The sequence below is a fragment of the Meriones unguiculatus genome, chromosome 4 (assembly GCF_030254825.1).
Source record: "Meriones unguiculatus strain TT.TT164.6M chromosome 4, Bangor_MerUng_6.1, whole genome shotgun sequence".
Lineage (NCBI taxonomy): Eukaryota > Metazoa > Chordata > Mammalia > Rodentia > Muridae > Meriones > Meriones unguiculatus.
Window position 1 is genome coordinate 114,340,016 of NC_083352.1, and position 26,622 is coordinate 114,366,637.

Sequence of the window (26,622 nt, forward strand, 5' to 3'; positions counted from 1 at the left end):
GAAAGTGGGAGAGGAGCCTGTTTGGGGAGAAGATCAAAAGTTTAGGACAGGTTTTATGGAGGAGCTAATCCTGAAAGTAGGTCAGGCATAAGACATTTTACAAAGATAAGTGCCAGGTAAGGTGAGTCACAGACATGGAGGTTTTAGCAGGGAGAAAGCAGTTACTAGGAAGACTTGAGGAAGTGGCTGGAAGATGGCATGCGGGCTTGCCTGTGAGGGTTGGGTGAACTTGGATTCATCTAGGAAATTGAGAAACCACATGAGCACAAGTATGGAAACAGGTATGTTTCTGGGTTAACTTGTAAAAGCAAACTTAAGTTGAACCAGGAAGTGAGGAGGAATTGTTAGGCTGCCCAGCGCTTCTGGAGAGCCAAGGGGAGATGGGTAATAGGTAGAAATAGGCGTTTAGGATGTATTAAATGAATTGAAATCAAGATTGGCTTTTTGATTCGGGGGAAATTTTTCGGTATAACAGAAACAAGGCCTTATGTAGGAGTGATACATTTGAAGGGATGCAGAGAAAAGATTTAGGTCGTGGAGATGGGGAAGAAGACTCAAAGCTAACTTAAGAACTTAGGCACTGGCAACTGAAGAAGTGAACACTGCAGATGATTGGCTGGGTTAGACTGGAGTCTGTTGAGGATCAGTTTCTAGTGACTGAAATGTCTAGTGAAGGATATTGAGTTAGAGCCATGCAAGCATATTATTGCCTTCAAACACTTAAAAATGAAAAGCAAAATCTTGTGCAAAAACGAAGTATATTCCATGTAAACCCTTGGATTGCAAGAAACTGCTACCAATAACAGTACGCACACTGATTATTTCAGAACTGTTAACTTTACATATGAGATTATGTCTGAGCAGGGTAACCAATGGAATGACTGTCCTTAAAATTCTAGTCCTGCTTTGCTGTTGAAGTGCTGTGTATGAGAGGGAAGACTTGAAGGGTGGCACTTTCCCCCATAAAGAGTTGAAAGGATGGCTTTTCCATCATGAGCCTTAACACTTACTGTGCCCCGAAGTTCTGACTTGTAAAGTCTTTTTCAGATACTGGTTGTGGGAGAAAAAAAATAGTCTTTAGGGGAAAACGCTCTGAAAACCTATTGTAACTTAAGAGATAACTTGGCTTGTGTAAGAAGCTGAGTTGCACCTGAAATCTGATGACTGCTACTACTCCAGCCAAAACTGTTGGCTTTTGTTCATGCATACTTCCTTCGATGCTTTAATCTGTTGAGGTTCTAGAAACTTCTAGCCCTAACAAGATGAGTGGTTATCTTAAAATTTTTATTTACATTCTCACTCTTCAAGTGCTGTATTTTAGAGAAAAATACTTGGAGGGAGGTGGCATTCTCTTATAAAGATCTGAAAGGGTTGGCCACTCAAAGTATCTTTGTCTTAGCATGTTTTTGCTAACTCCCACAGGGATCCATATGGCTTTGGAGATAGTCGAGATACACGGCGTGATCGCTCTCCAATTCGAGGAAGTCCAAGGAGAGAATCCAGGGATGGCAGAAATGGCCGAGATGCTCGGGATAGCAGAGACATTCGAGACCCTCGGGAATTGCGGGACCACAGGGACAGCAGGGACATTCGGGACCACAGAGACAGCAGAAATATACGTGAAGCTCGGGACCTAAGGGATTTTCGGGATTTACGTGATCTAAGAGACTCTAGAGATTTTCGATATTACCGAGACCCTGTATATGACAGATATAGAGATATAAGAGACTCCCGAGATCCTCTATACAGGTATGTCCAGAGCTAGCCTGTCTACTTTTTTGTTAGGATCTCTTAGGTGTATTCAGTTGCACATACTGAAAACTATATAAGTAACCTTATACTTCTGTGCCTGTCAAGTAGCACTCAAGTTTGCTGAACGTATGAATGACTAGTGGATTGTGCTTATTAAAAGCATCTGGAGCCAGGCAGTGCTGGCACATACCTTTAATCCCAGCATTCAAGGAGGCAGAGGCAGGCAGGTTGCTGTGAGTTTGAGGCCAGCCTGGTCTACAAAGGGAGTCCAGGACAGCCAAGGCTACACAGAGAAACCCTGTCTTTGAGGAGGGTTGGGGGAAGCACCTGGAGCTGGTTGGTGATGGTGCATGCCTTTCTAGCACTTGGGAGGGAGAGCCAAGCACATCTCTTGAGTTTGACAACAGCCAGGGCTAAACAGAAAAACCCTGTCTCAAGAAACAAACAAACATGGGGCTGGAGAGATGGCTCAGAGGTTAAGAGCACAGAGGTTAAGAGCACTGATTCCTCTTCTAAAGGTCCTGAGTTCAATTCCCAGCAACCACGTGGTGACTCAGACCATCTATAATGAGATCTAGTGCCCTCTCCTGGCATGTAGGCATACATGCAGGCAGAATACTATACATAATAAATAAATAAATCTTAAACAAAAAAGCATCCAGATCTGTTTTGTAAAAGACAATGCTATACAAATGGAAGCAGAAGTAGAGTATAAATTAGGTTGGATGCCCAAGAACACGGGTATAGCTAGTCAGGAAATACATGAAAGGTGTTCCACATCATGAGCCATCACACAGGTGCAGATGAAAGCCACAGTGAGCACCCACTTAATGCTTCCTAGGATACATCTAATGATTTTTGGGAAAGATGCAAAATAACTGTTAGTACAGTGGTATATAGTTAAATAGTTCAGTGGCTGGTGTGGTAGTGCATGGAGAGATGAGGCAAGAAGACCACTCTCAAAAATAATGTGTAGAGTGATCAAGGAAGGCTAGCACATCAACCTTTGGTGTCCACACAGGCAGTACAGACACCACACACACAAAGAGTTGAGAAAGATTCAAATAGTCACATATGAGTGTGTATAACAGCAGCACTAGCCATATAAACCATAAGGCCAAAACAACCCAAATACCCATCAGCAGATGATTGGATTAGAAGTGTTAGGTGTCTATACCATACAATGGGATGTTATTCAGTCAAAACTGAAATGCTGGTAGATGTTAAGACACAGGTGAACACTGTAAACACTGTGCTAAGTGAAATAAGCTAGACACAAAAAAGCAGACACTGTGATTCCACTTATGTGAAATCCCTGGACTAGGCAAACCCATAAAGACAGGAAATAGAGGTTGTCAGGGGCTGGGGAAAGCAGGCAAAAGATGTAGGATTCTGATTGAGGGTATCTGACAATTGGATGGATAATGGCAACAGCTGCATGACATTGGGATGGTAGTGCAGATGAAGTGTGCACTTAGATGGCTTTAATGCCCATTATGGTGATGCACACCTGTGATCCCAGGACAGTGAAATGAAGCAGGAGTCCAGGGTCTCAAAGCCAGCCTTGGCTGTAGAGCAGAACTCAAGGCCACTTGAGACCCTGCCTTAAAAAGACATGAGAATGGCAAGTTTTTGATGCGCACTTTACGGTATTTCTTAAATGCATAGGGAGGTGTCAAGGAAGGCATAGGAAATGGTTCCTCCAATAGCCATTTTCCATTTACTCAGGTGCTATCTTTATACCATCTCTTTTTTCATCCCAAGTCCCTCTCATTTTGTGAGATGGAATTAATTCAGTCATGCCCCAGAGACAACAAACAAGTCCTGCAACAAACCTGTGTGTTGAATCCTAAGACTGCCCTGGAGGGACTTGAGTTTTGAAGCATTTTCTGCCTATGATTTTTGCAGGATAGGACAGAATTGTAACTTGAGAAATTGTCCTTAACTTTTCAGGAGAGAAGGCTCCTACGACCGGTATCTGAGGGTGGATGACTATTACCGGAGAAAGGATGACTCTTACTTTGACCGGTACAGAGACAGCTTTGATGGACGAGGCCCTCCTGGCCCAGAGAGTCAGTCTCGTGCAAAAGGTGAAGTTGTAGCACTTTGTTCCCATTACTGGGCAAGGAGTCACCAAAGATTCATGGGCACCAGCACCTGAGTCCACAGATGTATTTAATGTTGATTTTTAAATGCAAACCAGCATCATCTGTAGTTTAGTCATCCAACAGGAAATGGAAAAGAGCAATGAGAAATGAGCAGATGATTGCAGGTCAGGTGCTGAGATTCACTTGTCTTTTTGCCTGTTTTACAGGTAACTGACCACACATACTGTGTGAGGTTTTGTGTGTCTTTATCATTTTTAACTAATAGTGTCTCTTTTAGGTAAAGACAAGCCTTTTACAACCTAGGTTTCTCAACTCCTTCTGAAAATATTTTCATATTGTTTTATACTGGCCAATTAGAAATGGGAGGAACCTCATTACAGTTCTAGAATGTAATCACTCTAGCCCATTTGACTAGTTCTGGGTATTATAAAATTTGCACTTTGATTTGTTTCCAAAAAAAAGTCCAGAAAAAATTTTACATTAGAAACATTACAGAAATTAAAAGAATGACAGTGCTCAGTGTTGGGTGAGGTATTCAGAGAACTAGATCGTGGCTCGTTTACCTTTTGGTTTTGAGACAGTCTGATATAATATAGCCCAGGCCTGTCTCCAGCTTCCTGTCATGTACCATCTTTCCCAACTTTTATTTGTTTCTTTTCTTTTTTAACAAGAGTAGTCCATGCTGGTCTAGAGCTCACTGTGTATGCCAGGTAGACCTTGAACTCAGCAGTCTTCCTACCTCAGTCTTCCAAGTGCTGGGATTATATAGGCATGAGTTAGCACTCTGGCTGATCTGCCTTTTTAAACATAAATAGCTAACTGCCTTTCTTAAGGTTGGTTTAGTAGGATTATATTAAAGCATTACAGTGGCCATCCCTGTCACCCATAGTTACTTCCATCTTGATGGATTTAAAATAGTAGAAAATAATTAAAATGGTTAATTTTTAACAACAGATGTGAGAATTCAGAAAGTCTTACTACATTACAGAAGGGCATCCCTTACTTAGGTTTTCCCTGATGGTGTCTTGCAGAGCGTTTGAAACGTGAGGAACGACGTAGAGAGGAGCTTTATCGTCAGTATTTTGAGGAGATCCAGCGGCGCTTTGATGCTGAGAGGCCTGTGGATTGCTCTGTTATTGTGGTCAACAAACAGACTAAGTAAGAATCCTGTGCTTGTTTCTCCTTGATATGGAAAAAGGTCAGTGCTTAGCAGATCGCAGATCGACTCACTGACCTTGTTGGTTTATTGTTACTGTTTGAGCTAGAGTTCTTTGACTCAGTGACAGAAAACCCAATATAAACTGCCTTAAGCCCAATGGTGTCACTTTAGTTTGCTTAAATGGAAAGTCCAACTATGAGCAAGACATGCTCTCTGTTAGTGTGTTAGCACTGCTTTCTTTGCTTCTGCCCTCTTTCTGACCATGTTTCTACTTGAAGAGCCAGAGTGGCAGTGACTCTGGACATGTATCTTCTTAGCATAGCAAACCTGCTAATGACAAGGCTTCTCTTTCCTGTTATTCATTCTCTTCCTCCCTTCCTCCCTCTTTCTGTGTGTGTGTGTGTGTGTGTGTGTGTGTGTGTGTGTGTGTGTGTGGTGTATGTACATGCACACGTGTATGGGTACCACAGAAACCAAAGGATTTCCTCTATCACTCTCTGCCTTGTTCCATTGAGAAAGGGCTTTCTTAGCCAGGTTGTGGTGGCACAAACCTTTAATCCTAGCACTCAGGAGGCAGAGGCAGACAGATGTCTGGGTTCGAGGCCACCCTGGTCTACAGAGTAAGTTCTAAGACAGCCAGGGCTACACAGAGAAACTCTGTCTCAAAAAGGGGTCTTTTTCTGAACCTAAACTACTGTTGCTCTGCTACGTAATCAGCCAGCAAATACAGTAGTTCTCTGCCTCTGTCTCTGGAGTTACAGGTGTGCTGGAGCATACCCAGCTTTCATGTGGAGCTAGAATCCAAACATGAGTCTTCATGTTTACTCGGCTAGCACTGTCCACCGCTAAGCTGCCTCTCCAGCTGTCCCTCCAAGTATTCTGCCAGACATCTTGGATTTTTCTTGGGACTAGGCTGCCTTATTATAACTCCCATCCCTGATTTTATCACTTTGGACGGGGGTCCAGAATACTGTAATTTACTATGGCCAGGTCATATACCATAGATGAGAGGAGATTAGCCTTGTAGAACCATGTGAACTGAGAGTAAGAATAGAAGTATATTCTAGTCAAGAAGAGCAATAGATGTCCCTCAATTCCACAAGGGACAGCCTTGAATTCTATAGGACTTGAAGAAACTCATGTGAATGGAGCCTGGCCCTTCAGAAGGGTTAGGTGAGCACATTAGCCAAATCAAAGCCACAATGCCCTCTGTCCCACTCAGTTCTGCTCACACATTTGGGTGTGGTTATGCCATTTCCCATGTAGTTAGTAAATCTGTGTGTTTTGTAGCCATTTGTGTTCACAGAGGCTCATTTCAAAGCTGCAGTGACTAGGGAGATCTGTTAAGACACCAGCCAGCAGGCAAGACTTCACAGTCTGTCATGCTTTTTCTAGATGCCAAACATACAGCCATCATTTTCTGAGCACCTACCCAATACAGACCTCTGGGTGCTTTACATAAATAATTTGTAATCTTCAGTGTTATTCAGCAAGGGATGGGGGGGTGCATATGTGTGTACATATGTGAGAGGTGGTGGCTAGGTGCTGGGACTACAGTAGTAATACCTTAGCCCTGTCTGCCTTAGATCTCAAAGACTAGTGAGGAAGGTGACAAAAATATATATAAATAATGAGTCTTGTGAGAGGAAAAGATGAGTTAAATTTAAGTTGGAGGCGGTGAGATCAATAAAATGACAGGAACTGAGTCATGTTCCTATGTTACTGGCTGTAAGTGAAAAAAGCTGAGTTTGGTAAGAGGTAAAGGGTCTTGCTCATAGCTTCACAGCTTTACAAATACGTGCTACAACTGGAATCCAAGCTTATATTTCTAGCACAGGCTTTCTTCCCATTGTGTTCCCATGGGCCCTCCCCAAGGGTTGAAAAGTACAGCAGGTCTTAGAGAGCAGTTGGTGTTAGACTAGAGAGTCAAAAGAAAGGCATCAACTGGTCATGTGAAGCCTGTAGTCTCAGCACTTTAGAACAAAGATAGGAGAATTACTTCAAGTTTTAGGGCTGGCCTGGGCTACTTGCTGAGAGTATGTCTAGACACACACACTCATGTTCCCCCCCTCACACACACACACACACAGTCACATACTCTTCAGAATCCCAAGACTGCTACACTGCAGAGCCTGTGTAGTTTGTGTAGTCAGTATACCTAAGGAAACCTCACTGATGGAAGAGAAAGAGGTTACGACTTTTACCTTCCAAATAGAAACTGCCCAACTAATGTCATTGATCATTAATACTTTCTATTCAGATCAAAGAAATTCATCAAATGCTCTGGACAAAAACAGATCCTGGTAAACTAGATGCTAGGAAGAGGCTACACGTTAATTTCACTTCCAATGAACAAGTTCTGACCCATGGTCAGCTTTATCAGGAACCTTGGCTTTATCACCAAGTCTAGGACCAGAGTTTTCTTGCAGGCTAGGTCAGACCTTCATGATTGCCCAATTTGGTGTTGGTTTTTATTCTGTATATATGGATACTGAGAAAATGACTTCACCAAACATGATACTGATGAACAATATGTCTGCTAAGCTTAGACTGTTGTCATGTAGAATTGACAGGGAACCTGTGGCTCATAGGACAAAGGTTCTACTGCATTAGAAAAACTGAACCTGGGTCCTTAGAGGAAAGACAAAGAAGATTGTGAAGAAATAGTCTCGTTTTGTTTTGCTTTGTTGTTTTTTGGTTTATCCCATTACTCTTTTCATGGAGGAGTGTGATCAACAGTGGTGAGAAGGATAAAGGACAAGGAAGAGAAAGAATGAAGAGTCTGGTACAGAAGCTATAATACACTCTGCTAGTTCCATTGAAGAGGCAGAAGAAAAGAAGGATGGTGATGAGAAAACAAGAGGACGATGGAGAAGTACACTGGTCAGGAAGAGCTTGACAGTCTTGGCCAGTGGTATCACATGCCTTTAATTTCAGCACTCAGGAGGCAGAGGTAGGCAGATATGTTAAGTTCGAGGCCAGTCTGGTGTACAGAGCGAGTTCCAGGACAGCCAAGGCTACACAAAGAAATCCTGTCTTTAAAAAGAAGAAGAAGAAAAGTTTATTTGGAGCAGAAACAAAGCTTATTTGGAGCAGAAATCTGGTGTCATTAGAGTAACAAACTCCCTAGGTACTTCCCCAGTAATTGGGAAGAGCACTGGGCCTCATAGCCACACATTAGTGCCTGAGGAGCTGAATTTTACTAGAAACATTGTATATTCCAAGGATCTTCCTCCTAAGTATTTTCTGCAAAATATTGCATCAAGGCAGATTTTGGAAGACTATCAGAAAGAATTTGGTTGAAAACATGCTTAGAACTTTTTGTTCATTAAACTGGTAGAAGAAGAGCTAGGGATATGGCTCAGCGGTTAAGGATGCTCATTGGCTGATCATCCAGAGGAGCTGGGTGCAGTTCCCAATAACTCCATGGCAGCTGACATTCTTCTCTAACTCTAGTCCTAGAGGACCCGTATCCTTTTCTGACCTCTTAGGGCACCTGGTACATGGTACACAGACATATATGCAGACAAGACACTTACATATATAAAATAAAAATAAATCTTTTAAATGTAGTAAACTGGTAGAGAATAAAGAGAACCGCCGGTAGTTTTGTGAGCAGCTTTCAAAACCAGAAACCCACCTGTGTTCTCACAGGGGAGCTCTCTGTGAACCATCTTCAAGGAGTGGCTCAGTAGGGATCTGTGAGCCTGAGCTCATTGATGAGCTGTGTCCAGTAGCTGAAGGATTTTGAGGGAAGATGTGTCAGAGACGGCTTGGAGCTTCCAGAAGACATAGGGAAAAAGTCAAAAAGGTGATTTTTGTCAGATCTCTTGTTGACATCCTCATGCTGTCATAACATGCAATTATGGGTAGACAGCAAATGGGTGTTGAAAGACAGCAGAAGACCTCTTGGAGATCTACCCTGACCACTCCATTGCTGAGACCCATACGGCAAAAGGCACAGGCTGACAGTAGTGGCAAGTCTAGAGGACCTGGGTACTTGCCATCTGCAGCTGTGCTCCTGTCCTGTAACTTCAGTTGAGAAGCTCTCTGGATGCACTGCAGCAGGTCCCACAGGTGCTCAGACTCCCCCATATTGAGAGTTGTGATCCCACTGCTGACAGTGCCAGCACCATTGTGACAAGTGCTGCCTGGTGGAATAATGACACATCACTCAAGAAGCATACAGGCATCCCCAAAAAAGCACTAGTGCATACTCCTTCACTCCTTCTGGTAATGTCTGTTCTGTGAGCGAGAGCTGGACAATGTTAAACTCTGAATGGCATGAGAACGAAGATGAAGATGCAGCTTCTTCCTTTTAAGTGAGACTATGATAACTTGGGCATTGAAGTGAAGCTAGTGATGGTCTTTCTAGTGTCACTTCATACTGTAACTACTAACTGTATGGTCCAAAGTATTAAAGATGAAACTCAAGTCCTTAGGAAACCAAATCTTTCCTCGTGGAAGTGTTTGAGTTATATCTTAATGTTTAAATACCCATGTAAAATAGCTCACATTTGATCCTCTAGTATATCCTTTTTACAGTTACCTTTGGTTAATTCTTCATGGACTAGTCCTCGGGAAACAGCTTGTTAAGCTGAACTCAGTGGGAAGCATTCTCCACTGGGTTTGTTTCACCCGGGAACAGAGTGCTGAACTTCTCGAGGTCTGAACAGGCTGGTTGGGTGTAACACAGCAAGGCTTCTGAACAGAAGCAGTCCAGCTAGAGTCCGCTTTAACAGACACACGAGATGGAGAGGGGACAGGCCAGATACTGTCCAACTGGCAACGTTGTGTGCCCACAAAACAAGTTAGAATCTTTCTAGAAGCCTAAAGATAGTACTGGGTGGGCTAGGCTTGAGCTCTGTGAAGGAGACACAACTGGCTGAGGTCCGGAGTGTGCAGATTGAGACCTGACTAGGGAGCGCTCACAAGATCCTGTTTGTTCCTACAGAGATTATGCTGAGTCTGTGGGGAGGAAGGTACGAGACCTAGGCATGGTTGTAGACCTGATCTTCCTCAACACAGAGGTGTCCCTCTCACAAGCACTGGAGGACGTCAGCCGGGGAGGGTCTCCCTTTGCCATTGTCATCACCCAGCAGCACCAAATTCACCGTTCCTGCACAGTCAACATCATGTTTGGAACTCCACAAGGTACAGAGGCTCAAGTAGTCCAAATTCCCAGAGGTAGTCACCAGCACACTGATTCTGTGCCCTACCCAAGAGAAGTACGTTTTGGGGAATGACTGATAGGTTTCAGCTCTAGTGTGGCAGCCTCTTTTTGTGCGATAGAGGAAACTTTCTTCTTTTCCTTGGTGTTCTCTGATACTGTTCTAGACTGCTTGAAAGCTGTCAGCAGTCAGTTCTAGTGTAGAGGTAGGCTGGTTTGTATTGCTCACTGATTTCCATTGTGTCAGTACTACCACTGTGTCCCATCTCAAGCCACCAGTGTGACATCACTGAAGGGACTCTTGGAAAGACATGTGTACACCTGGCTCCCAGTTAGGTCTGGTTTAGGCATCTGCTGCCTGAAAGGCAGCTCCCTGGGACAGAGACTCTCACAGACCATTTGTCAGTGTGCTAGAGAAGCAAGTAGAGGAGTTAAAAGGACAGGAGACGGCTCTGGTCTTCTAGAGGAAGGACAGGATCCTTCAGGTCATTCTTTAAAGTAACTTGTAGTGCTTTGAGCCCAAGCGTGGTGACTCAGCCATCGGTGCCTTGTTTGTGGCTCTTCAAGGCTGACTTTCCCTTTTCCCCCTGCCTGTGATCTCTGTTGACCTGGCTGTCAGCACCAGGTCAACAGGGTATCCTTTTTCTCTGAGGAGCTGCCCTTAGTTTGTGTGTAGATGCTTATACAAGGTTCTAAGAAGTATCCTCACCACCTTGTGAGACTGTTGCCCCATTGAGAAGAGCTGGTTATTTAGGGTTACAATTTGATCTTAGTCCATGACTTTTGAACTGATGAATTAAAAAGCTGTCGTGGTTCTGTCTTAAGGAACACAGCAGGAAGTCAGACTTCACAGAAGACTCTTCAGCCTCCTGCTGCTGTCTCTGGAGCTGCCTGACTGCTCCCCACATGGCCTATTTGACTCTGTGGGAGGCTCTTGTGTTCCTTTGGTTTTTACCACAGGTCTGTGATCCACTGAAGAAACGGCTCTGTAGGAAAGTGTGTCCCACACTGAAAAGCAGTGCTGTGTCCCTTGGCCCACCTCACTCAAGGCTCAAAGCTTCTTGCCACTGCAGTGCTCCTCTGCTTTGAGACTAGGAAAGGCTTGGCAAAGTGCAGTAGTAGGCTCTTGGATCTGTCATGGAGAAAATAACTTGTGTCATTACCTCCTACAGAGCATCGCAACATGCCCCAAGCAGATGCCATGGTGCTGGTGGCCAGAAATTATGAGCGCTACAAGAATGACTGTCGAGAAAAGGAACGTGAGGAGATTGCCCGACAGGCAGCCAAGATGGCTAATGAAGCCATCCTCCAGGAAAGAGATCGTGGAGGCCCTGAGGAAGGAGGTCGTGGCAGGCACCCTCCCGCTATCCAGAGCCTCATCAACCTCCTGGCAGACAACAGATACCTCACTGCCGAGGAGACGGACAAGATCATCAACTACCTGCGCGAACGGAAGGAGCGGCTCTTGAGGAGCAGCGCCGACTCTCTGCCTGGTGAGCTACGTGGCAGGGCCGAGGTGAAGTTCTCACTCTGCATTTCTCTCATCCCGTGCTCTGGTGGGAGGGTGGCATGCCCAGGGTTCTCTGGGGTGGGCAAGGGAAACGAGCCATCCTTTGGCTTCTCCACAAGCCGTGCACGCTGATGATACTGTTAATGACGGTCTAGATTTACTGCTGGGCTCTGCTTTCTAGAGTTGGGCTGGTGGGTAAACTAGAATTGTTGATTCCTTGGGAGCAATAATGGATGCCCCCTTGTTTATTTATTCCTTTTTTTAACCAATGTTCTTGGGCATGGGCTGCTTTCTGTGAAACAGTCCATACCCTGAAATGGCCTCTTCGGAATTTTATTGTCTGTACTGTATGGCTGTTGTGATGTACGATTGCTGTTCTTCCTTTGGCTGCTAGGCCTCCTGCCCTTTGGGGGCACTCTCAACCGGATGCCTCCCTCTTCTGTCTTCCAGGCCCGATTTCCCGCCAGCCACTCGGGGCGGCCTCGGGTACCTCGCTGAAGACAAAACCAAGTTCCCAACCGCTTCAGAGCGGCCAAGTGCTCCCCTCTGCTACACCCACTCCAGCTGCACCCCCCACCTCCCAGCAAGAGCTTCAGGCCAAAATCCTCAGCCTCTTCAATAGTGGTGCGGTTGCGGCCAACAGCAGCTCTGCATCCCCCTCAGTTGCTGCCGGAAGCTCCCAGAACCAGAATTTTTCCACAGCAGCAAACAGCCAGCCTCAGCAGAGACCACAGGCCTCAGGAAATCAGCCTCCAAACATTGTGGGACAGGCAGGGTCTGCTCGGAACATGGGCCCCAGGCCTGGGGCTCCTCCCCAAGGGCTTTTTGGTCAGCCTTCCGGCCGCCTGGCACCTGCCAGCAACATGGCTAGCCAGCGGCCTGTGTCTTCCACAGGTATTAACTTTGACAATCCAAGTGTACAGAAGGCCTTGGACACCCTCATTCAGAGTGGCCCTGCCCTTTCCCACCTGGTGAGCCAAACTGCAGCACAGGTGGGGCAGCCCCAGACCCCCATGGGATCTTACCAGAGGCATTACTGAGGCCACACCGGTCCACTGTCCCTAGTCCCCTCTTTCCCTGGCCCCTCCCACTTCATCCTAAGTAGAGATGTTTGAAGTGTTCTTCGAATTCTCCGGGTCAACATCTAATATCCTAAGTTTCTCGCACCACTCCTTCCTGTGGCTGTTGCTTACCACTTAACAGAATCAGAACTTAGACTGCATTCAGGGCTGGGTCTTTTGTTTGGGTAGAAGAAAATAAGTATTCCTGGGGTCAAGGCTCAGCTTCTGTCTGACGGGGTTGCTCTGGCCCCTCCTGGTGGATTTGGAGGAAAAAAGAAGAAGCGAAGCCCTGGATGCCCCAGTTTGGAACACCATTTGTGGTCAACAGTTACAGCCTTTGTTTCCACCTCTACACGTGAGCGAGAGCTGAGCTCCTGCGTGGCTCACCGAGAAGCAGGGTGGCCTTGGCAGGCAGTGTTAGCACTGTCCCATCAGAGAACAGAACTCCATTCAAGGACTCAGATTGGATGCTCTGGACTGTCAAACTGTGACATGGCAGCCACAGAAGAGAGGACTCTCGCTTAGCACTTTGGCATGAACTGTGTCTCTGGGACCCACTGCTCTCCACAACAGTTTAGTCGGCACCTTTCTGTCAGTGGCACTCGTGCAGTCAGCATCAGGATCAGCTCTAGGCTCTTGCACTGGACACCTGTGCTGCCAGTCATTTGAGCCCCAAGCTTTTGTTCTCATCCAGACTCTTGTCTTTTCTGACGAGCAGGAGCTAGAGACCATTTGAAGTTAGACAGTGGTAGTTGGACATGTTCTCATACAGACAGGATTCATTACTTTAGAGACAGGGTGACACTTAGAGGAAAGCTCTGGCTGCTGCCTTGAACGGAGCCAAAAGAAGCGCCTTTTCCCTTGGGGAAGACTTCATTAGAACCCTGTGGATCAAGTCTCGGGGAGAAGCAGGCCTGGCAGGGCAGGCGAGAGTGCTAACTCCAGTTAAGGCCCTGTCAGAGGTTGAGCAAACCAGTTTCAAAACCCAAGGGCCCCAAATGGCAGCAGTTTATGTTCTGATCTGTTTGTGTTTATGGTGGTCCCCCTCCCCTCTTTGGAACTCTTGTGTTGTTGATAAAATGAAATAATTACTTTCTAATTAAAATGAAAAAGTCAGACTGTGCTCATCTTTCTTGGGTGTGTCTGCTGCACCTCTTTTCAGAGCACTTTCCTAAGATCAGAATCTCGGCCCCAGAATGCCTGAACCTCTCTTGTGTTGCTGCCTAGTGAAAAATATTGGTAGTAATGCAGCAAATTTTGTCATGCTCTGCACCTGCTTTTAGTAGAGACAGGCTATCAGTAGGTGTTTCCAAGACTCGTTGTGAGGAGCCTTTATGGGTGATGGTTGGAGGCAGGGGCATTTCTCTTTTGCCTTCATCTCTGTTGCTGCCCACTGTGCATAATCCATAGTTTGGCACAGTTTTGCATAATCTGTAGTCAACCCAAAAGCCCTGAGGAGCCTTTAATACTCTTGGGATAAATGTCTACAGCCCTCCCTAGAGAATTATGCCTCCCAGAGGATGCCTTGTGATTTGACACCTAGGAAAGCTCCTCTCAGCTCAGGCACAGGGTCCCGAAGCTGGTGTGCTCCCTTCAGTGAGCAGAGGTAGTGTTTCTCACCCAAGAGTCCTATCCTAACTGGATATGGTGGCCCACACATAAAATCCCTAGCACTTTGAAGGGGTGGACCAGAGGATTGGAAGTTAAAGGTCATCCTTGGCTACATAGCCAAGTTCCAGGCCAGCCTGGGCTCCAAAAGACCTTGTCTCGAAAACCAAAACACTTCTGCTAACAGTGGATTTGACTTCCTCCACGTGTCTAAACCGTACCCCTCAGGCTATCAAGGGTGTAATAAAATTATTTTTATTGCATTGTGTGCAGACAGGTATCTAAAAAATTAACACAGTAAAAGCCTTAAAGCATTAAATGGGAGCATTCAACAGTAAAGGAAAGAACTGACCCTCTCCTTTGCATATTGGCACAAAGAACACAAGATCAATACCGAGGCAGGATGCGAAATACTGAAACACTAATTAAAATTAAAGGCAGGCCTAATAATAATAGTAATAACAATAAATACTCTTGATTTGGCTTGCAACCTCTCCTATTTACAAGGGTTTTGGACTGCATTGCATTGCCCTGCACATAGGTCGGCTGAAACGAAAGCAACACTCGTTCTCACTACCAGGCTATTGAAATATTGCACTCAGTAAAAGTCACCTGGATGGACATGGAACATCTAGCTACAGTGATTATAAAGGTGACTTGAACGACACAAGGTTCATAACAAATATTGCACATGGAGCACAGAAAACTTGGGTTTTTGTTGTGGGATGTTTGTTTTCATCAACGGAAACTTTGCTCTTGCCAACCAGAGAGTCTGGGCCCAGGTAGTGCTACTTTGGTTCCCTAAATGGTGTTGATACAGCCTCCTCCCCTTCTGCCCAGCCCCCGTCTCTTGCCCCAAAAGGCAAGACCACAGCAAAGGGGGCAGTCTTGAAGGATGACGGGTCCTAGGTCCTACACTTCCAATTTTATGGCTACTGCCTGAAAGAATATCCAGCCCCTATCAAATCTCAGGGGCCTTGGGTCAAGCAACAGAGCAGTTTACTTTCAGCTCTGCCACTGGCCCCGCCTGACCGTCTAGATGACACCAGCTGGAGCTCTCTGCCTTGGGCTCAAGGGAAGGAGGTGGTGAGGTCAGCTAATGGCCCTGGCCCTGAAGTGGGCAGGATGTCTAACTAGGTGCGCAGGCCAGGGCCCTGGGGCTGGAGGCACTGTACCCAGTCCCAGAGGGCGCTTGAAGGAGCATGCAGTGCCTGTCCCCTTAGTAACGTGCCCTGGGGGGAAGGGAAAGGCCAACCGCCTCTAAGGGCTGAGGGCACCTTAGAGGTGGGGCTGTTGGAGCGGAAGCGCCAAGGAGTTAGGGAAGCCAAAGGCCTTGGGTCCTAGTCAGAAAAGGGCGGAGAAGTGCTAGGAACAACTGAGCCCACAAGACTCCAGCCCTACTCCAGGACCTAGTGTCTGGGAGAAGTAACTAAGGACCTGCTGCTAGGCAGCAAAGTCCAGCCCCAGAGTACTCAGGAGGCAGCTGTGTCCCCAGGCAGGACCCGCGGGGGGACCGAGGGAGGGAACATCAGAGGCTGCGCGAGGCCTCCTGGTGAGTCGTCCCCTAGACTGACATTGGCCCCTCGCCTGTCCCAGGGAGAAAACCGGGGAGGGCGTGCCCTCCAGCTCCACGAAGTCAGTCTTTGGCGCGGAGCCACTGGACGGGGAGCAGGCGGCAAGCCAAGGGAGGAGAGATGCCTGCTCCTCCGCGAAGGCACCAGGCGGGGCTTCCCCAGTGGCCGCGGGCCTCGGTGTCTCCCCCGGGGTGGGGTGACCCCTCGCTCTCCTGGCCGCCGAGAAGCTCGCGTCCCCCGAAGCCGGCCGCTGTCTCACCTGTGTTCGCCGGGAGCTGGAGGGGAGAGAGGGAAGCCCAGGGCGTGGACAGGAAAGGTAGAGGAGAGCACGGGCCTTAAAGCACTTGGCTCTCAGCTCGGGCGCGCAGGGAAACCTGGCTTCCCGGGCGTCCGCCTTCCTGGGCGCCCGCAGCGGGGAGAGCGCGGCCGTGGCGAGGAGTCCGTTGCGCTTCTAGTTACAGAAATATGGGGACATTAAAAATACACGCGATGTCTCCTGTACACTATGTATAGCGCGGCCGACCGGCTCCCTGGCTCGGAGACCAGGGTCCGGAGGGGAGCGCGGCGCGGCGTGGGGAGGGACGGGCCCGGGGCTGCCCGGCCCGGGACCACGGTTCCGCTCCTCTCCACGCCGCCTCGCCACCTTTATTGCAGTGTCTGCTCCGGCGGGGCGAGGCAGGGCTCAGAAAAGGGGCCCACAGGCCGTTCTCCGGGTCAGCCCCAACGGGCTCGGCCTCGGGCTGCAGGCAGCAGGGGCGGGGAAGGGACCAGGGCACGGGCAACAGGGTCTTATGTAAACGGTGACAGCGGCGGGGTGGCGCGGCGAGGGCTCCGGGGCCACGGGCCGGGCACGCTCGGAGGCCGGAGTGGCAGGTCCTGGCCCTCAGGAGTAGATGGTGATGACCTCTCGGCCGCCACCGCGGACCAGCATCACCCTGTCCAGTTGCTCAGTGAGGACCTCCAGGAACTCCATGTCTTGAGAGCTGGTCAAGGAAACAGCCTGCGCCTTCCCTGAGCCCGTGTCCCTGTCCTCGGTGCTGATCCTGCTCAGCTGTTTTCATCCTAGGCTAGAGAACCCACAATCTTTGCCTTCCACCTCCCTCTTCCCCCTAACTCAAATCCAGGATACAGTTTTCATCACCATTGCGGTTGCGGGGAGGCCCAGGCATGTTGAGCAAAACCAGCTTGGCATCCCGGGATTTATTCACAATGACTTCGTTCAGCCTCACGGCTGTGTGCATGCGCCGCACGTTGGACTGGTTCCTGTGGAAGAAAGGAGAAGAGGTGAGGGCTTTAGCCCAGGCCAAAGAGAGTCAGGTCTGGTCGCCCTCCCAGCCTGAGTCAGGCTGCCAGGCCTGGTGCTTGCCTCCCTGAGACCTCCCCCAGCCCCAGATCTCTCCAAGCTGGGCAATGGCCAGGGACACCCCTTGAGGGTTCCGTGGAGTAGGGACCACAGAAACCTAGGAGAGAAGATGGAAAAATAGTGGCGCACTTACAAGTTTTCCCACTCCCTTCAGGAAACACAAAGAGAAGCAAAGAGAGAAAGAAAAAGAGAGGGGTCAGGAAAAGAGGAGGCCTCCGCTGAGCCAGCCGTCATCTGCTCTGGGTGAGTGTGGCCCCCATCACCTTCACCTTCTCTACATCTGACCCTTCACACTCGAGCCCAGCCCTGTAAGTCTGGGGAAACCAAGGCTTGTTCTGCCAGATCAGGACCCTCCTGCTCATTTATTCTGCCATATTAAATAGGACCTTGAGGCCCACCCCACTCCCAGATGCAGCCCCAGGCCCGTACGGCTTCATGCTGAAGAAGTCCTTGATGCCCTCTGAGGAGACTGGACTGGGGCCTTTATTCTTCTCTGCCACCGACTTGTCCTTGGTCCAGGTAAGATGCACCTTCTCTGGGTCTGTCTCCCCCTCCCCCTCAGGCTCCTCCCCTGGAGACGGTGAGCTGCTGGGGCAGCTGGGAGCATTCTGGTCGTGGATCAGCTGCACCTGAGGTAGGGATGGTTGTTCAGCGGGTGGCCAAAGGGTCTGCTGCCACTAGCCAGAGCCAAACCACCCCAGCCCCTTACCTCCTCCTCCGGCTTCTCCTCACTGTCACCAGCTGTCTCTTCGGGAACGTTGAGGCGGAGCCGAGTGTTGGCTGGGTTCTTCCTCCGAATGGAGCCCCGAGACTCATCTGTGATGCTCTGGATCTGGGGAGTGACATAGGTTGGTACCAGCTCTGCTGGGGGTCGCCACCCACAGCCTGCCAAGAGCCATTACTACGGCTGCTGTCCAGGTTACACACCTTCCCGAGGGGCACGCGCTGTGAAAACAGTGCAGTGCCTCAAGACCAAACACCTACTGCATGGCCGACCCAGCCTCCGGTCTCCAGAGCTCAGACCTTCCTGCCATCGGCAACCAACAGTCCAACACCTGGCACAGCAAGGCTCCAACCTAGCACTGTGGCCCCAAGTCACCCTGGCTGGCCCTAGCACATTCCATTTCTTATGGCTTCTGCTCTCGCCTGTCCTTCAGGGGCCCATCCCTCGTTTCCCTGAACATCAGCCGAGTTCTGAAAATCAGGTTCTCCCCACTTGAGAGACTCATAACCCATGGTTCCTCACCCTCACCTATGGGGTCTGCCCAGCAGCCCCTTCCGGGAGTGCTTCTGCCCCTGGGTATCATCCCTCACTTCCCGCAGGGACTCCACTCCCCGGGACAGATCTTTTATCCTTACCCCAGGGGGCCAGTGATTGAAACTGAAGAGCTCTTACCCCACGGGGTGCTCAACACCACTACTGAGAACCCTTCCCTCATACCCTAGGAGGCTTGCCCCTGACTCCTGCCCAACACCCATGTCTTTACATACCCAGCTGTTACCCACTCTGAGAGTCTGTTCGTGAACCCTTATCTCCCACACTGGCAGCCTCCCCCCTCCCCCCCCCCCCTGAAAACTTGTCATCCACACATATTTAGCATCCGCTATTCTCCCTCAGGCCTAGAAATCTCCTGCAGTGGAGAAAGTCTGTCTCAACGCCAAAGTCCCAGGGAGGGGGTTGGGAAGATGCAATGGCTACATGCCCGCCACACACCCCACCCCCACCCCACCCCACCCCACCCCACCCCACCCTCACTGCAGGAGAGCCCAGTATTTAGCCCACGGTAATGGGGGCTAACTACAACAGTGCTAACGGGGCCAGGGATGTCACCAGAACTGCCCCCACCTGTGCAGACCCACCGTCTGAAGCAGATCTCTGAGAGGCCCCACATGGGCACCCTTACCTCCCGCTCCCGCTCATTCTTGGTTAGGTGCATTTGTTTGAGGATCTGAGAGCGCTGCTCCATTACCAGCGTCTTCTCATAGGTGTATGCTGAGATGTCACTCTCGTGCTGCAGACGGGGAGGAAAGCAGGGGCTTGGAACTCCAGAAGGCCAAGGTGGGGGAAGGCAGGAGCCCTCCCTCCCACCAGCCAGCAGCTTCCTAGCACACGTCCTCGAACCAAGGTTGTATGAGGCAAGGGATTGAGCCGGGCCTGGGAAAGCAGGAAGCTCAGCACAGAACCAAGAGTGTAAATGGTGACGTGATGAATGGGTTGATTCATTAATTACCTGAGTGAATGAACAGGGGGAAGAAGTTTGTGAAGGAAACAAGAGGTGAATGAACACATACCTGGATGAATGGGGTGATGAGTCAGTGGATACACGGGTAGGTTAGTGAACCCAGCAGGACACTAATGGACAGTGTATCCATCAGGAGTCAACCGTGCAGCAGCCTGCCTGGATTTGAACCCTGACTCTGCTGCTCACCACATTGTGCAGTCAATCACCAACCCTTTCTGTGTCTCAACATTCTAGTTGGGAACGAAAGGCTCTAGTGTGTGTCTCTCACTGGAGGCCACGAGAGGTCATACGTGCCAAGTACACGCAGCAGCCTCTCCTCAGTGAGCACTCTTCAACAGGGAGGCTACTCCTGTGAGAGAGGCCTGGCTGGGCGAGTGTGTAAGAGGCTAAGGGGTCACCACAGAAGGCCACCTGCTGACGGGTATGGGAGTGGCGCTGACTGGCGCTAGGGCCGATAGGAAGAGCCCCAGATGGGACTTCACGGGCCCCTGGGGACTCACCATCTCCACTACCTCCACCTCGGCAGTAATGCGCAAATGGTACAGGAATGTGGTCAGGTCCTTCTTCATCTGGATGCTGTTGTCGTCCATCTGGGCCACAGTGAAGATACGCATTTTGCATTTCCTCCAGACCTGCAAGGATCAAAGGCAATCCAGAAAGGTCCAGCCAGAGGCTGTGAGGAGACCCACAGCCAAAGCGCCCCTCCCCTCACCCTTCTAAAGGGTCCTTCCCACCAAGGCTCTGTCTGCAGACTCCCCTGCTCGGATCTGAGTAGCCTGTGTTAAGCACCCTCCTCTCTCCTTGGTAGCACTCCTCTCTCCTTGGTGCCTGTCGGGGTGACACGACCGTTCCTAACACCTGAGAAAGGAGACCAGAGCCCCCACAAAGGGCAAGCACGGAGGCCGGCCCTGGCCAGAGCCCTGAGCTTCCCCAGAGGATGGACCCACATGCGCGCATGCCCTCCCCATGCCACAGACGCTGTGCACACGCACCTTGTGGTGACGCAGCAGGAAGGGCAGCAGCATGAGCATGCCACCATCATGCACGATCCACCACACATCAATGCTGCCCTCGGAGAAGCGCTCCGGGTTTCCGGGAAACATGGACACATTCTTGGTGACCAGCAGGGCCAGGTGGCCAGCTGTGGTTTCCCGAACCAGTTCTTGGAAAGGCCAAAAGAAAAGGAGCAGGGGGCAACAGTGACCAATCCTTCCGGGACCCAGGAAAGGCCACAAGGTCTCCTGGCACCCACCACACTCCATCTGACCTTGGCCTTGGACTCTGGTTATCAGAACACCAGCAATGCCTGGGCTATTTAGCTGTAAGAAAGTACGTCTCTCCTGGTCTCAGTTTCCCCTCCTGTTAAATAGCAATAATGTTCCCTGTGCTTTTTTTCTTTGTGTGTGTGTGTGTGTAGCAGGAATGTTCATGTGGGCACATGTGTAGAGGTATATAAAGGGCAGATGCCAACCTCAGGCATCCTTCCCTGGTCCTCAAGAGTCCCCTTTGTTGAGGGGGGGGCTGTTTGTTAGTTTGTTTGTTCATTTGGAATGGGGCTTTAGCTGACCTGGCTGGACTAGAGCTCACAGAGGGGGCTTGCCTGGCAGGCAGGTGAATCCCAGGAAGGCTCCTGTTCCCACCTCCCCAGCACTAGGGACCTCTGGATTCCAGGCTCAAACTCAATCATCACTCTTTCACCATAGGCGCTTTGCCAGCTGAGGCCTCCCCTCCCCAGCCTCTTCTGATTATGAGGAAGCCGCCATGTGCAGCCCCTCTGTCCATTAAAGAGACAGAACTGTTTGGCATTAACAGGGGAGCCTCCGGCTGTTTCAAACATGACTTCCCAGCTGCGCGACCCAGGCAAATTCCTGTGTCTCCATGTCTCAGTCTCCCACCAACATGCAGATGACAGTGCCTAGCACTCGGGAACAGGAGAGCATTAGAGAAAGCCCCAACTTGCCTGCCACACACAAAAACCAAATTCTGTAGGCATTGGTTGGTTGGATACATCTAGGACGGACTAGAGCCAAGACACAGACCCTGACCTCAGTGACTGTGAGGAGCAGCCCTGCCCTGTCCTGTCCCGTCTTCCTCCCAGGGCCTGACACAGAGGCTGACGTGTGACATCACCTGCATGTGCTGAGCCACGCTCACGCTGTGCTCAGGAAACCCTCAGAAGCCAAGCATCCCAGGGCCAGCCCTTCACCCCTGAGCCCACCGCATCGGTACCGATGAAGTTCCTCCACGTCTGGTGATCTTCTTTCTGCCGCCAGTTTCGAGGCCAGCCCACCAGCACTGTGTTGTGCTGGAGCCCTCCAAGGCCCCCAGACTGGATCAGGTGGGACACACCATCACGGAGGTTGGAGGAGATCACCACCTGGCAGAAGCCCTTCACCTTCTCGGCCTCCATCAGGCGCCTGATAGACTGTGGGGAGGATATGTATAGATAAGGGCCAGCCTCAGACACGCTGGGCTGAGGCTGCGGCTGCGGCTGCGGCTCACAGCCTCCCTCCCTCCCTCCCTCCCTCCCTCTCTTCTTTTTATCCCTCCGTCCCTCTCTGCATCTATCACATCTTCCTGAACCTCAGCTCTGATCTTGTCTGACTCTAGTGCCCCATCATCTCTGGTCCCTGTTCCTGCTCATCACAAATGAGCACCTCCCCACCCCCCACTACTGCTCCAACTTGTCCTTTGCTCTCCACTCTCCACCCCCCACCCCCCACCCCACATGCCCTCCTTGACTCAAATGACCAGACACCACTGTTCTTCTAGACCACAGTTGTTCTTCTAGACCACAGTTAAGCTGGGCTGCTCTGCATGGCCACACAATGTAACAACTTAGTTTTTTTTTTTTTTTAAAAAAAAAAAAGATGATCTGCACTGAGGTAAGGGTTCTCATTGCTCCCATTTTATCAATGAGGAAATCGAGCTCAGAGAAACTAAAACCCACTTAAGGATAGGCTGGTAATGTAAGTGGGCTCATTTCAATGGCTCTGCCCTCAACCACTGCCCTGATGTCAGACAAATGGAGGCTAATTTCCATCTCTGACACCTCCTGGCTGTGGCCTCAGGGAAGTCAGCTAACCTCTACTCTTATTGTCCCATGGCAGGGCAGATCCACTTAGGAATCAGGAGAATTAACACAGCTAGATTCATGAAAGGGCTCAGGACACTGCCCTGTATCATAAGCCCTAATGACTCAACAGTGCCTAATGGGGTTGGAGCCTTCTGTGTGCGGCTGTGGCCTGTGGCTAGCACTTGGTCTCCTGCTCTGCCCTACGCCTAGCCTAACGCTTGATACCCAGCATGCTCTCGACCAGTCCATGTTGAGTTGTTCTGACCAGTAGGGGCCTCCAGCCCTGAGTCCTGATAGATCGGTGTGAACGGCTCAGTGAGGCAGAAACAGCAACTGTCACAAGCCATTAGGGGTGCCCCTCCCATCTCACCTTAACCCCCTTAGGCCCCCTCTTCTCTCTCTCCCGGCTACAACTCTGAGGGAAGACAGGCCTGAGTCTCCGGTAGAGCCCTCTTCCTCCTCCACCCACTGTGTTCTAGACACTCCTCCTGTAGTTCATGCCTACACAGCTGCCCATTCTGTATGTTCCTTCGTGGTTGTGGAAAAAGCAGGTGACCCAGAGCCAGGGGCATATGCGAATCCTGACTAGACTTCCAGCCAGCCTTGTGACTTCAGGAAGCTGCCATTCCTCTCCGGGCCTTGGTTTCCTCCTAGAAGATCTCTGAATTTGGTTTTGGTTGGTTGGGTTTTGTCTTGTTTTTGAGACAGGGTCTCTCTACCTAGCTTTTGCTTTCCTGGAACTCACTATGCAGATCAGGCTGGCTTCAAACTCACAGAGATCCACCCTAAAGGCATGTGCCACCACACTCTGAAGATCCCTGAATCTGAAAAGACTTTAAAGGATTTTCCTCTCCAGCAGGAAGAGCAGTTTCTGTCTTTAGGTACCCTGGCATCTAAACCTCAGTTTCCTTACCCTTGTTTCCTTACCCTTAAAGCGGGCCCCTCTGGCTCTATCAGCTTTTGGTTCCGTAGGCTGAGTTGTGTGTGTGCGTGGGTGTGAAGGCCTGAGGTCAACATCAATTATCTCTTTTAACCACTAACGTTTTTTGAGGAGTCACTCATTAAACATGGAACTCCCTGACTGGCTAGCCTTTCTGGCCAATGAGCTCCAGGGAGCCTCTTGTCTTCCCTCCCTACCCTCAGTGCTGGAATTACAGATGCGCATCCCCAGTGCCTGGCTTTTATGTGGGTGCTAGGGACCAGAGATCTGCTGCGCCATCGCCCCAGCTCCTGTAGGTTGAAGTCTAAGGCTCTCACTCTCTCACTGGCCCTCAGGCTTGTCTTCTAAGGACAAGACAAACTCCTGAATGCCCTGTGACCCCACAGGTGTACTGACGTTAAGACCGGCTTCCCTTCAGACCCTGACTTCCCACCCTACCCAGCCTCTCCTCACCTCCTCTGCCCGCTGAGCCTGAGGATGGTTCTCCAGAAAGGTGCCCTCAAGGACAGAGCCCACAATGGTCAGGCCCTTTCCTGCCTTGAGCTGGGAGGTCAAGGAGAGCAGCTGCGGATGCACCACGTTCTGGTCCTGGTCCACGCGCACCAGCACCAGTAGCTGGGGCCTGAGGAGGGTGCAGGTCCACATGACCTGGGAGGTCCACCCCCACCCCCAGCCACCCACCCTCCCACCACGTGGCCCACATCAGTTCATCCGTTCGTCTTCTATGCCCCCGCACCAGGGCCCTAGCAACTATAACTTGCTGAGCCAATAGCGACCATTTCCCTGAGCAGCGAGCCCTCCAGCCACCCCCCACACCTCTCCATCCATCCCCCCACCCACTCACCTCTCCATCCACCACATTCATCCATCCATTCAGCCACCCACCCCTCCATTTCATCCTTCAGTCATCCAGAATATCCCGATGAATTTACCTCCCAGGCATTCACTCACTCGCCCACACATCCACCCACCTGCTGTTCATTCACACATCCACCTCTTCACCCAGAAGACTCCCATGCGCGCTCATGCCTTCCACCCATCCTTCCAGCCATCTACCCATCGATTCTTTATGCATTCGGCATCATGTTCCTCCAACTCTTCCATTGCTTTCATAGTATTCACCAAGTACCCATTCTAGGCTGGACCTTGCACTGACCGCTTGGGAATCGACAGACAGTGCCAAGCCCAGCATCTGGAAGCCCAGGTTAGCAAGATGTCCCTAATTCAGATTTCCAACCTGACCCCCCCGGTAAAACCAGGGAGGCAGATGCCAAGCCCGGTGCACGCTGTTGACACTTAGGAAGTACCTGGCCCAAGAGTCAGAAGGGGAAAATTCTAGATGCCCTAGACCACCTCTTCTTCAGTAGAAACACTGGCATTCTTCTGGAGACTCCTGGGAGACCCTACCACTCTCAGAGCGAGAGAGCAGACTCCACAGAAGTGACATCTATCTGCCTCTCTCTCTCTCTCTCTCTCTCTCTCTCTCTCTCTCTCTCTGCATCTCCACAGATCTGTGAGCTGGCAGCACCCCCAGAGCCAGGGAGAGAGTTTGCAGTACAACGCGAGTTTGAGAATTATTTTTCACAAGTAACAGAATGATCAAAATCGACAAACATGCAGCCAGGAAGCTGCCATGGTGAATAGATTTGGAGAACAAATGTCTGGTACTCAGTTCACCACAGGGTTGGGGGAGGAGGGGTCCCACTCAGCCAAACAAAGTTAGAGAGATAAATATAGCCCCTGCTCCCTGGCCATCCCTGCCGTGAACCCCTCACCAGGTACCCTCACCACTCACCTCCAGTTCTTGGTGTGCGGGGGTCCCTCCTCCAGACGTAGGAGAGCATAGCGGGCGGCACTGAGGGATAGGCCACGGATCCCGTCACCCCACTCCTTCTCTGCCCTGAGGAGAGCACATGAGTCCAGGAAACCAGAAGTGGCAGGGGAAACATCCCGCAGGACTGACTGTCCCAGGGCACTGTCATGTCTCCCGTGTCACGCTCACCTCCTGACTGAGCCAAGCTGTAACGGGTCCCACTGCAGTCACTCCTAAAGCTAGACGCTTTCTTGCCCACTTCTCAATGCCTACCCCATCTCACCATCATCCCCCCCCCGTATTCCAGCTCTGGGCCACCACCCAATCACCCCTCACCCTTTACTTGTTCCTCACCCTGCCCACCTTCAACCCCTGGACACTTACCCCCGGTACTCAATGTATTTATAGATGAGTCCGGCAATGAGCATGGCCACCAGCGCATAATACCAGGAGCAAATGAACATGAGGGCCAGGCAGAGGCTCATGCCCAAGAAAGAGAGAGTCCTGGAAAACGGAAGAGAGCCCTGTCCCTGAACCCTCCTGGCAGGGGCTGATGCTAACACCTAGGCTTTCACAATAAGATTAGGGTGGCAGGCAAGGCCTGAGCAAGACATGGGCATCCTGATCTAAATGCCACCCTGTTGTCACCCTGTTGTCACCCTGTTGTCACCCTGTTGTCACCCTGAGCACCATGCAGACATGGAGCTTTCTAAAAAGCCACAGCAGGCCACTGCTCTGTACAACACCCGGCTCCCAGGTCACTACCTTATCTAGTTTTTGGCCCTTAGACCCAGCCAGTCAGCTCCAGGCAAATGGGTTCATATGGTTTCTGAGATACAGGTCCATGGACACACTGGAAATGAGACCTTTCAGAAAGAAGCCAGCAGTAAGACCAGCCCTAAGACCAAAGCGGGGAGGCCTTCATGAAAGTCTGCTATTCCATAGGCTTACAGGAGCCCCTGGGCCAGTCACCTGCTGTGAACTTGGCTTTCCTGTGTGGCGTGAGCGTGGTCCTTCCCATCACAGAAGAAAAACCACAGAGTAACAAGTTAAAGTGGTCTGTGGGCCCCTTGAGGGCAGAAACCCTGCAATGGGTGCCAACATGACCACCAAGAACCCAGGAGGGAATGTGGCCACTGTGCCCATTTCCCAGCCGAGGAAACCGGTTCAAAGAGGCTCCATCATCAACCCCAGCTCTCAGAGGCAGGAAGCGGTGAGTCGGGCTGTGAATTTGAGTCCGGTGGA

The 26,622-nt window shown here is 50.3% G+C and overlaps 2 protein-coding genes across 5 annotated transcripts in view; one reads left to right on the top strand and one right to left on the bottom strand.

The window, feature by feature from the left end:
- The window catches only part of Ncoa5 (nuclear receptor coactivator 5), a 33,142-nt gene extending 19,266 nt beyond the window's left edge, over positions 1–13,876 (top strand). Inside the window, exons 3-8 of one of the 2 annotated variants that reach the window (XM_021638322.2) lie at positions 1,423–1,749; positions 3,706–3,842; positions 4,892–5,018; positions 9,974–10,173; positions 11,362–11,682; positions 12,150–13,876. In XM_021638322.2, coding sequence (XP_021493997.1) covers positions 1,423–1,749; positions 3,706–3,842; positions 4,892–5,018; positions 9,974–10,173; positions 11,362–11,682; positions 12,150–12,739 — 1,702 coding nt within the window. In that variant the 3' untranslated portion in view covers positions 12,740–13,876. Of the gene's footprint in view, positions 1–1,422; positions 1,750–3,705; positions 3,843–4,891; positions 5,019–9,973; positions 10,174–11,361; positions 11,706–12,149 lie in introns of both variants that reach the window. The other variant, XM_021638331.2, reaches the window with a different exon arrangement.
- A 724-nt stretch (positions 13,877–14,600) lies between these two features.
- Slc12a5 (solute carrier family 12 member 5) overlaps positions 14,601–26,622 on the bottom strand; it is a 36,888-nt gene continuing 24,866 nt past the window's right edge. For 2 of the 3 annotated variants that reach the window (XM_021638352.2, XM_021638343.2), the window contains exons 15-26: positions 25,762–25,881; positions 25,360–25,464; positions 24,018–24,186; positions 21,778–21,973; positions 20,541–20,710; positions 20,049–20,180; positions 19,210–19,317; positions 18,015–18,137; positions 17,735–17,934; positions 17,439–17,453; positions 17,072–17,205; positions 14,601–16,917 (exon numbers count right to left, since the gene is read on the bottom strand). In XM_021638352.2, coding sequence (XP_021494027.1) covers positions 16,826–16,917; positions 17,072–17,205; positions 17,439–17,453; positions 17,735–17,934; positions 18,015–18,137; positions 19,210–19,317; positions 20,049–20,180; positions 20,541–20,710; positions 21,778–21,973; positions 24,018–24,186; positions 25,360–25,464; positions 25,762–25,881 — 1,564 coding nt within the window. In that variant the 3' untranslated portion in view covers positions 14,601–16,825. The remainder of the gene's footprint in view (positions 16,918–17,071; positions 17,206–17,438; positions 17,454–17,734; positions 17,935–18,014; positions 18,138–19,209; positions 19,318–20,048; positions 20,181–20,540; positions 20,711–21,777; positions 21,974–24,017; positions 24,187–25,359; positions 25,465–25,761; positions 25,882–26,622) is intronic. The other variant, XM_060382844.1, reaches the window with a different exon arrangement.